Source organism: Vombatus ursinus, unplaced genomic scaffold (genome assembly GCF_900497805.2).
Source record: "Vombatus ursinus unplaced genomic scaffold, bare-nosed wombat genome assembly UNPS02014816.1, whole genome shotgun sequence".
Taxonomy (NCBI): domain Eukaryota; kingdom Metazoa; phylum Chordata; class Mammalia; order Diprotodontia; family Vombatidae; genus Vombatus; species Vombatus ursinus.
The window spans coordinates 7,648,434-7,659,399 of NW_020954594.1; the positions used below are offsets into that span (position 1 = coordinate 7,648,434).

A 10,966-nucleotide genomic window follows, 5' to 3' on the forward strand; every position below is an offset into this window, starting at 1 on the left:
CCCTCCCTCTCTCTCTCTCTCTCTCTCTCTCTCTCTCTCTCTCGTTCTGGCAGGACCCGAGAGAAGATCCTGGAGGGCTGGAAAGTATATGCCGGGACTACTAACCTGCTCCACTTGCCTGAAGCAGCCTCAGTCGCCCAGATCATCATCAACTCCAACTACTCTGATGAGCAGGATGATTATGACATTGCGCTCATGAAGCTTGACAAACCTCTGACCCTTTCTGGTGAGTGAGTGAGTGAGTTCAAGACTGTCCCTCCCAGATCTCCCTGGGGATGGCAGCAGAGAAGGATGAAGCTCAGTGTGGCAACCTCCATGAAGCCACTCAGTCAGTCATTAACCATTGACTAAGTGCCTACTATGTGCAAAATAGTGTGGGGTGTGTGGGGAGGGGGAAAGAATGTGATGAGAATTAAGACATGGCCCCTGCTCCCATGGTACAGTGAATGGAGGGCTGTGCTTGGAGACAGGAATAACTGGGCTTCAGTCTCACTTCTGACACTAGTTATGTGGCTCTGGTGCAACCATTTATCTTCTCCAAGCCTCAGTATCCTCATTTGTAAAACTGGATAATAATAATACCTGTAGCACTTGCCTTGTGGGTTTGTTGTAAAAGTAAAAGGAGAAAATGTATTCAAGTGCTTTGCAAATCTTAAAGCACTATATAATCTCATTCATGATGATGTCATATTTATTGTGGTTGTTCAGTCATTTTTCAGGCATGTCTGATTTTTTGTGACCCCATTTGGGGTTTTCTTGGCAAAAATACTAAAGTGGTTCTACATTTCCTTCTCCGGCTCATTTTACCGATGAGGAAACTGAGGCAAACAGTGTTAAGTGACTTGCCCAGGGTCACCCAGCTAGCAAGTGCCTGAGTTCAAATTTGAACTCAGGAAGATAAGTTTTCCTGACTCCAGGCCCAGCACTCTATCCGCTGTAACATCTGGCTGCCCATGATATCATTATGATGAAGGCCATATGACACATGTCAATGAATCAATCAACAAACATTTACGTAGCACTTACTTTGTGCCAACACTGGTTAAGCACTGGGAATACAAAGACAAAAGTGAAACAGTCCCTGCCCTCAAGGAGCTTACATTTTAATGGTAGAGCTGGTGTGAACACTTGCAATTATAGAATTTATCAGAAATTAATATGGGGCATTTTATACACAAATATGTCATAACTATATAATAGATGTCATGTAGAAATGAACAGAGTAAAAATAAGAGAAGTTCAAAGTGCTCTGCAAATTTTGGAGAGATTACTTCGAACTGGTTATCCCACAGAACACTTTATGGAGGAGGTGGCATTAGAGCAGAATATTGGGAAATGGGTAGGGTTTCAACAAGCAGAGATCAGGGGTTATCTAGCTCAGCTGGTGCTTGGATATTCATTTCCTTTACAATATCCAAAAGAAGTGTCATCTAGCCCCTACTCGTCAACTGGCCCCTAGCCACCTACTCAAATGACGGAGAACTTACTACTCTTTGAGAAACTCCATCTCATTCTCAAACAGGTTTTTTTTTTTTAAGAGATGTTTTAATTACATCTAGCTGAAATCCAAAACTTATAGTTATTGCTCCTATTTCTGTCCTCGGGGCCCACACAGTGCAAATCTAATGCCTCTTCCAGGTGACATTCTTTCATATATTTGAAGACAACTATTGCGTGTCCTCTAAGTCACCTCTTCTCCAGGTTAACTCAAATCCTCAGTTCCTCCAGCATCTTCTACGGCCCAGTTTCCAGTCCTCTTTCCCTCTTAGTCACCCTCTTTGGGTCATGTTCCACTTCCTCACAGTCCTTCAAATGTGGTGCTCAGAGCTGAGCATCATATTCCAAAGTGGAGTCTAGTGAGGGTGGAATTCGGTGGGATTCTCACCTCACTTGCTTTATGCTTATACTGTTGCATTTAGGCCACCTCTGCCTGAAGTGCTTCTTTGTGGTCGCGTCGGAGTGTGGAGATGGTCCTGGCTAATGGAATATATGTTGTGTTAGTTCCTAGTCAGCTGGAAACGTTTTTGACTATGGAGGTTTTTTTTAACTAAGGTTTTGACTCTGGAGCCAGATGCTGAACCAGGTGCTGAATTTTGCGCCACAGGAGTTTTTGAAGACTACATCCTATGGCAAAGAGGGGCTGAAAACTCTTGGTTTGGAGAGTAGAGTAGTAGAGAGTGTCCTCATCAATGAAACAGCAGGTCCTGAAGCATTCAAGGAGCTATCAGGTTTGGGAGTGTTATGTCATACTGTTGATTCGTATTGAGCATACATTCCACTAAAAATTCTAGATCTTTTTCATAGAAGCTGTTATCTCTTACTTTCTCTCTGTGACTTCTAGACTCCAGGAGTTTTCTACCCACCTTGAAAGATAAATATAGACATTATTATTTTCTTTTTGTTTTTTTTTCCAACTTTTATTTTGTTTTTCAATTAGCAAGCATTTGTTTTCTTTCACTGGCACCTTTCTTTACCCCTGCCCCTCATTGAAAAAGTAAGAGAAAAACCTATCCCTTAAAGCAAATAGACATAGTCAAGTAAAACAAATTCCTGCATTGGTCATGTCCAAAAACTCATTGTGCCTCTTGATGAGTTCATCACCCTTCTATCAGGAGGTAGTCAACATGCTTCTTCATCAGCCCTCTGGAATTATGGTTGGTCTTTCAAATTTGTTTGTCCTTACGATACTCTTGTCTTTGTACAAATTGCTCTCCTGGTTCTTCTCACTGCACTCTGCATCAGTTCATACAAGTCTTCCTAGGTTTCTCTGAACCTGTTTCTTTCATCATTTCTAATGCATTCTATTATATTCATATGCCATAATTTGTTCCAATCCTTTGACATTCCACAAAAACAGCTGCTATGAATATTTTTTTACATATGGATTGATCCTTTTTGTCTTTCTCTGTTCTCTTTGGGACATAATGTGAACAATTTTGTGACAGTGACTTTTGGGGGAGGCATAATTACATTTTTGCTTTCCAGAATGTCTGGAAAGACATGTGTATTATGCAATACCATGACTAAGTGTGCCACCCCCTACAGATAGAAAGATAGTGCAGATTGAGGCTTTTTTTATTTTTTTAGTTTGGACATAGTCAACACAGAAATTTGTTTTGCTTGACTAAATGTTTGCAACTGGTTTTGTTTTTCTTGCTCTTTCAGGGGTGGGTTATGGTGGGGTGGGGGGTATGTGAGTGGAAGGGAGAAAATGAAGACTTGAAAATAAAATAGAATTGAATTTTTTAAAAAAGATGTATATAGTAAAGCAACATAAGGCAGTTTTTGATAAGCACCAAAAGAATGAGTCGGGCAGTAAGTATTTCACAAGTTCAAAGGAGGGGTGGCAATCATGGTGATTTGTGCTACTCAGGGGAAGCTTTATGGAGGAGGAGACACTGGAATTGAGTTGTGAAGGATGGGAAGGAATTGGGTAAGAGGGCAGGAAAAAAGAAGACCATGGAAGCATGGTCAATCCTGGTATTGTGGGAAGAATGCTTTGGAGTCAGAGGGTCAGGGTTCTAGGCCTGGATCTGTCACTAACTAGCCTTGTGACCTTGGAAAAATCACTTCACTAAACTAAATCTCAGATTCTTTGCCTGTAAAATGAGAGTACAAGGTCCGAGGAACATGTAGCTCTGGAGGCAGATGACCTGGGTTCAAATCTTACCAATGACATTTACTGCCTGTGTGATTATAAGCAAATTACTTAGCTTCTTTGAGTCTTACTTTCCTTATCTGCAAAATAAGAGAGTTGGGGGTGCCTTACATCGATAGATCTTTGATCTTGTGATCTTACAAAGGTATGCAGATGGAGCAATGGAAGGAGTGGTGGGAGTAGGCCTGTCATGTGTCTAACACTGTACTAGCAGGAGGTCCTAGGGTGGAACCAGAGTCCCAGGAATCTTAACCTTGTTAATCCTGCCACTGTCATGCTCTTGGGCCTGGGGTACTTGCTGGTATCTGGCTCCTTAATTATGAAAATGATGCCCTGAATCATTGCAATTAGCCCATTGGAACGAGGAGGAAACTGAGGCCTGGTGAGCAGGGAGAGACTGGAAGTGGGGCCTAGAGTGACCCAGGGGGCCCCACCCATAACCTGTGACCATCACAAACCCTGGCCTAGGTGCTGCCCATTTTTAAGGGTCCCCTTTTGAGGGATGCAGTCTCACTCAGGCCTGATGTTTAGGCGTGGGGGGAGAGTCTCAAGAGACTGTGATGAGTTGGCATCTCTGAAATGTGTTCAGACCACCATCAGGGCAACATTCATCCCTGTGCAGGAAAAGTCTGTAATGGAAAGGTTTAAACAAACATTTGAAGGGAAGAGAAGGAGGCTGGAGGGAAAAGACACTTTGCCTATGGGGACCATAAGGGATAAAAGAGAAGGACAGTGGAATGGACCCATTCTTGAGAGGTTTGCTGGGATTGGAATTCAATTTAATAAGCCTTTCAGTGCCTACTAACATGCTCAAGACCATATTATAGAAAGACTAGAGATCAAATAATTACTTTTCAAACCTTCATCTGAAAGATAGGCTTAGGGAGGTAGAAATGACTTCCCTAAGGTCATATATAATTAGTAAAGGTCAGAGCATAGCCTTGAACCCAGATCTTCTGACTCTCAGTTCGATGTTCTTGCCTCTACATTTTCCTGAATCAGAGTTATGGTAAACAGAATCAGAAGACCATTTACTCTGGTCATATAGCCTGGGATTAATTCCAGGGAGAAAGGGGGAAAACCATCACCAGAGTGGAATGGACACAGCCCTAGGAGACCAGACCATTGGCCTGGATGTCCAGAAGTTCAAACTATTACTTTCTCTGTCCAACAAAAAGAAGGCATAAAGGGTCCAGTGGTTATAAAACACACGTCCTGTGTCCTTTCTGTCAAGTAGATGTCCCTCTATTGCAAATATGGTACAAGAGAGCCGTAGGGTACAGGGAGTGAGCCCCTTTCAGGCTGCTCAGTGTCCACAGGCCACACACTTAATCCTGTCATGGTTTTGGTGGCCTAAGGACTGACCTTTGGAGTGGGGTGAAACCAAAGTATGGATGACTATGGGCTTGGCTAGATGGCCACTGAGGTCCTTTCCCATTCTCAAATTCAATATGATTCTGTATGTGGGAAAAGGGGAGAGGAGGTCCTATGAGTATTTTAGCCATGAGACCTGCTTGGGAAAAGGGAAGGAGTCAGTCTCAGGTCTCCTGAGAATTCTGAAATCTGTGGGGGTTAGGGGTGGGGAAGAACAAGGATTTTTAGGGCATTTGGTAGATTCCATACTTATGAGAAAAAAATTAAAACCAACGACAAAACTCTGGTGCTGGTCTTGTGCTGATTCCATGGCGTCTTTATTGCAGCTCATGTCCATCCTGCCTGCCTCCCCATGCATGGACAGACCTTCAATCTCAATGAGACCTGCTGGATCACAGGCTTTGGCAAGACAAAGGAAACGGATGGTAAGGAGCCAGAAATGATACTGAGGCAGTGGCTGATCGTGGGGGTAGTGAGGTGGGCAGCCTGAGGCACAGCCTTCCTAAATTCCCTGCCCTGAACCAGAGGGCAACAGAGCTAACCATAACCTGTGGGAAATAAGGTTTGGGGCAGGGCTAGTCCCCAGACTCTAATTAGGGATCTTGTGGTGAGCCTAGAAAAACAAGGGAAACAACTAGAGCTATGGGTTTGAGTATCCTAGAGGGAAATTTATCTGCCTGAGGACGAGGGTGGACGACCCCAGCAATAGTCACCTCTACAGGTCACTGGCCAGAGGGAACCAGGAGTCCCAACAGCAAGCTCAGTTTTAACTCCTTAGTGTTAAATGCAGTAAATAGAATGTTGGACTTGAAATCAGGAAGAACTGAGTTCAAATTCTGCCTCAAACACTTACTAGCTGTATGATCCTGGGCAAGTCACTTAACCTCTGTTTGCCTCAGTTTCCTCATCTGTAAAATAAGGATAATAGCAACACCTACTTCACAAGGTTGTTGTTAAAATGAGATAACATGATAGAAAATGCTTTGCACAAAATGCTTAGGACACAATATAAAAAAATTATAATTATTATCACAATAATGATGGTGATTGTGCCCTACTGCTTCTCAGGCTGAAAATCTTGAAGGGAAGTGAAGCAGAGGAACAGGAACCAGATGGAGGGTAGTGGCCGCCTGGCCTCCATAACAGAAGTCTGTGTTTTTATGTCTGTGTAAATTTGTTTTTCTTTTTGTGTATAACTGCGGAGGACATTTTGGGGTTTATATGTATGTGAATGTGGTATATGGAAAGACAAGGTAACAGTGGATTGGGAGTCAAAAGGTCTGGGTTAGGTTCCCAGGTTACTAGTCAGGTGACCTAAGGCAACCTCATTCAACTTTAATTTCCTCATCAGTAAAATGGGAATGAGAATAGTTGCCCTGTTTTCTTCATAGAACTCTTTTGAGGATCAGTGCAGGTATGTGAAGGTGCTTTGTGGATGAGTTTATACCAGATCAAAGTATGGTGTGTGTGTGTGTGTATCTGTACATATTTATAAGCGTCAATCAGAATGTATCTGGTAGATGTGTGTATTTGGGGGTATACATTCAACCACTTGGGCTTGCTTGGCCCTAGGGTCAAGAGCAAGATGCAGTAGTACTTGGAAGACCCCAATGAAAGGAGGCCTCCCTGGTCATGGGCACTGTGGAGGTTGAGCTGGGCTAAGCTGGACTGGACTTGGAGGCTGGAAATCAAACTCTGGGATTCATTCCTCATCTCCCTTGCTTCCCTTCTCTCATACTTTTTCCATGAAGAGAAGACTTCCCCCTACCTACGGGAGGTTCAAGTCAATCTCATCGACTTTAAGCAGTGCAATAACTATTTGGTCTATGACAATTACCTGACTCCTCGAATGATGTGTGCTGGAGACCTCCGAGGAGGGAGAGACTCTTGCCAGGTGAGTCAACGACTCCTGTTTGGGTGAGTGGGAGGGGAGGGTGGATCCTAATGTCCCAGGGGGTAGAGTAGAGTGGGGAGGAAATGGGGGGAATGGAGACTCAGGCTTCCCTGTAGCAAGATACCCAAGAAACCTGGGGAAGAGTCTGGTCTCCCTCCTTGTCTGTGACCACTATCTTCTCCTTGTAGGGGGACAGTGGGGGGCCACTGGTGTGTGAGAGGAACAACCGATGGTACCTCACAGGAGTGACCAGTTGGGGCACGGGCTGTGGCCAGAGGAACAAACCTGGTGTGTACACCAAAGTGACAGAAGTCCTTCACTGGATTTACAGCAAAATGGAGGTGAGACAACTAGGGCATGGCCTCCAGAGAGAGTATTCATGGGGTATTCATGGCTGAGCCCTAGGCCTTACTCTTCAATAATCCCACACCCTAGCTTTGCTGCGTACCAGTCTCCCTCTTCTTTTTTTGACATTTGAAAACTGTTAAATATTTAATGAAGTATATTTTGTTATAAAACAGATAATAAGTTTATTATAATAATGAATTTCTTTTTAAAATTAATTATTTTAATTTTTGGCATAAAACAAGCATTTCCATAACATGGTACAATAAAAAGATGATTGCATATGAAACCGCAAATCCACTATGTAAACTTGCTATTCATTTTAAATATACAGCAAAGTTATCATGTAAATTTCCTCCCCCCTTTTCTTCTCTTACCTCCCCACCCCCACCCCAGAGACGGCTACCATTAGACACAAATAGGTATACATGTAAAATTATTCTATACATACTCCTATTTATCAGTTCTTTCTCTGAATGCAGATAGCATCTTTCTTCATATGTCCTTCATAGTTAATTTGGGTATGTATAATAGTCAAAATGACTTATTTGCTCAGTCATTCTTAAAACAATATTGCTGTTACTATATACAGTGTTCTCTTGGTTCTGCTCATTTCACTCTTCACTATTCTGGCTAAGAAACAGAAAGGTAGATCAATGGAACAGAGTAGACATACAATTTATAGCAGCAAATAAATATAATAACCTTGTATTTGACAAGTGTAAAGACTTAAGATTTTAGGATAAGAATTCATTATTTGGTAAAAATTGTTGGGAAAAATTGGAAAGCATTATGGAGAAACTTGGTATAGACCAATATCTTATACCATTTACCAAGATAAGGTCAAAATGGGTACATGACCCAGATATAAAGAGAGATATTAAAAGAAAATTTGAAGAACATGGAACATAATACTTACTAGAATTATGGATAGGCAAAAAAATTATGAATTAAAAAAGACAGAGAGCAAAGTTAGGTATAAAATGGATAATTTTGATTACAGTAAATTAAAAAAATTTTTGTACAAATAAAACAAATGTAACCAAGATCAGAAGGAAAGCAGAAAATTGGGGGGAAATTATAATAGGCAGTTTCTCAGATAAAAGTCTTATATCTCAAATATACAAAGAACTTTGTCAAATTTATACAAATATAAGTCATTCCTCAATTGATAAATGGTCAAGATATGAACAAGCAGTTTTCCAATGAAGAAATCAAAACAATTTATAGGCAGATGAAAAAAATGCTCTAAATCATTATTGTTTAAAGAAATGTAAATTAAAGCAACCTTGAGATATCATTTTACACCTATCAGATAGTCTAAAATGATTGAAGGGGAAAGTGACAAAGAAAATTGGGAAACTAATTCATTGTTGGTGGAATTGTGAACTGATCCAACCATTTTGGAGAGCAATCTGGAATTATGCCCAAAGAATTATTAAACTGCCTATACTCTTTGACCCAGCAATACCACTACTTGATCTATTTCCAAAGATGATTACAAGTGAAAGAACTGGGATGGACATAAGACAAGGAGCCCCTTTCCTCAGCATGGATCCTAACCAAATGGACATTTATACTTTAATGCGGTCACTTTTACAATGTCCTAAAGTATGGAATACCTCCTATCCACTTACCTTTGCCTTTACCACTCTCTAAGCCTAGAAAGCACTACTATCCTCCTTATTTCAACTTCTTTGAATCCCCACTAGCTTTTTTCAAGGCTCTGCTATGAGACACCTTCATGAAACCTTTCCTAATCTCTCCCAAATTCTTTCCCTTTCCTCAAATTATCTTGTATTTACCTATTTGTACACAGTTGAATGTAGGCTTCTTGAGGGCAGGGACTGTTTTGTGGTTGTTTACCCTGCCTAGCATGATGCCTGGCATGTAGTAAGTGTTAAAGTGTTAAAGAAGTATTTCTAGAGTTGAATTGAAATGGGGCCCACTATCTTCTCTCCTGGGAGGTGGGGAACAAATCCCTGCTAAGGAAGGCAAGGAAAATTCCAGGCCCTGCTGTGCCCTTCTAACCTGCTCTGTACTTTTCTTCTATTCTCAGGGTGAGGTGCGGGGCCAGAAGTCCTAAATAAGTGGCATGACAAGCCAGACCATCTCACAGCATTGACTATGAAGGCTCTACCTGTGACTGAAGCTACAGGGTTCTCCAGTATGACCTGGAAATGTGGAAAAAAGAGCAAAAGATGCTCTTCAGTAATTTTATTATTTCATTCAATGGGTGCATGTATGTGTGTGTGCATGTGTCCCTGTTTTTCCCAAGCCTGGGCAGCATTGTTGTAAAATGGAAAAGGACCTAAATTTCTAACCAAATTGGAAAATATTGGGAGAGTTGACCTTGAGTTCCGTGGACCTTTTCAACAGGGAATGACCATACCACTTTAGAAAGAAAAAGGGGTTGACATGGAAGCCTAAGTGGGTGGATCCAGTGAACAGGGTCATGGAGGAGCTCTGGAGATACCTTCAATGACCTGTACCATTCTCTTGCTCTTGTCTTGCTGACTTCTGGATTATGGCACAAAGACAAGCTGACGATGGCACAGCACCTTAATTCTTTAAGGTGTGTGTGGAGGGCCCTTGAAGTAAATCCTCCCTTAGTGCTTAGGTTTTTTTTTTTTTAATGAGGCAATTGAGGTCAAATGACTTGCCCAGAGTCACACAGCTGGTAAGTATTCCACGTCTGAGGCCAGATTTGAACTTAGGTCCTCCTGACTTCAGGGCCTGTGCTCTATCGACTGTACCACCTAGCTGCCCCTGATAATGTTTTTTCCAGAAGGAAGTTTCTGCTGGATCTGCAATGTAACCTAGTAAAGGTGCTCCAGACTTCTCCCCATTGTCCTCCTAATGCTTCAGTCTACCACACTGGCCATCCAACCTCTTGACTGTCAGTGGAAGCAGCTGTAAAATAACCTGTGTCTGCTGCTCAGCCACGTCAGGGCTGTCTTGACTTTTTTTTTTCTTAAGGAGTTGGAAAACAGTTAGATATTTTTTGAGATCAAGGCCTTCACAGAATCTCAGAGCTGGCCTCTTCCTCCCAGCCTCTCCTGTATCCACAGTCTGTGGCTGGACTATGCCAAAACACGTCTGTCTGGAACTCAGAGTCTAATGTTTTCCCAAGAGATCCCCACTAGGGCTCCTCTAGACCTGCCAGGTTTCTGAGATATCTGGGTTCTCCTTTAGCTGCCAACAAGTGAACCACATTTTCCCTACCTGGAAGATTCAAAGGCTGGAGGTGGCAAAGATGTGGACCCTTGCCCAGGATTCTGAGAATCCATGGCAAAATCCTACTGGACCGGCATATTTATCACATCAAGGGCCTATACCATGCCCACAGTGCCTTAAGATTCCATCTATACTTTTCTCATCTTCTCTTTGGGTCTGACAATGCGGCACCTATGTGTGCTCGAATGCCAAGGAGGGGAAGCCTGGACGTACCTCCCCCTGCTCTCACCTCCCCACACTGCTCTTTCTGAGGATCCAAGCTGGCTTTGCTTCCAGAAGACACCAGTGTCTCCTGCCCTTCATCTCTGTCCAAAAGCCGGATGTTTGAACAACATCTTTTCCTCTTCTCCCATACTTCTCATTCTCCAGGGAGCTACCTCACGCTCCCAAACTGGCCTCTGAAGCCAGAAGATGGGAGCGGCATGTGCAGGAATGGAGCATGATCTACCTAGGAGGAG

General features: G+C 42.5%; 1 protein-coding gene across 4 annotated transcripts in view; it reads left to right on the forward strand.

Annotated features, from left to right (window-relative positions):
- Window positions 1–9,956, forward strand: part of TMPRSS13 (transmembrane serine protease 13) — a 46,850-nt gene extending 36,894 nt beyond the window's left edge. For all 4 annotated transcript variants that reach the window (XM_027835685.1, XM_027835683.1, XM_027835684.1 and 1 more), the window contains 5 exons: window positions 54–226; window positions 5,359–5,457; window positions 6,784–6,926; window positions 7,115–7,267; window positions 9,331–9,956. In XM_027835685.1, the coding sequence (XP_027691486.1) occupies window positions 54–226; window positions 5,359–5,457; window positions 6,784–6,926; window positions 7,115–7,267; window positions 9,331–9,357 (595 nt within the window). In that variant the 3' untranslated portion in view covers window positions 9,358–9,956. The remainder of the gene's footprint in view (window positions 1–53; window positions 227–5,358; window positions 5,458–6,783; window positions 6,927–7,114; window positions 7,268–9,330) is intronic.
- Window positions 9,957–10,966: the final 1,010 nt, after the last annotated feature.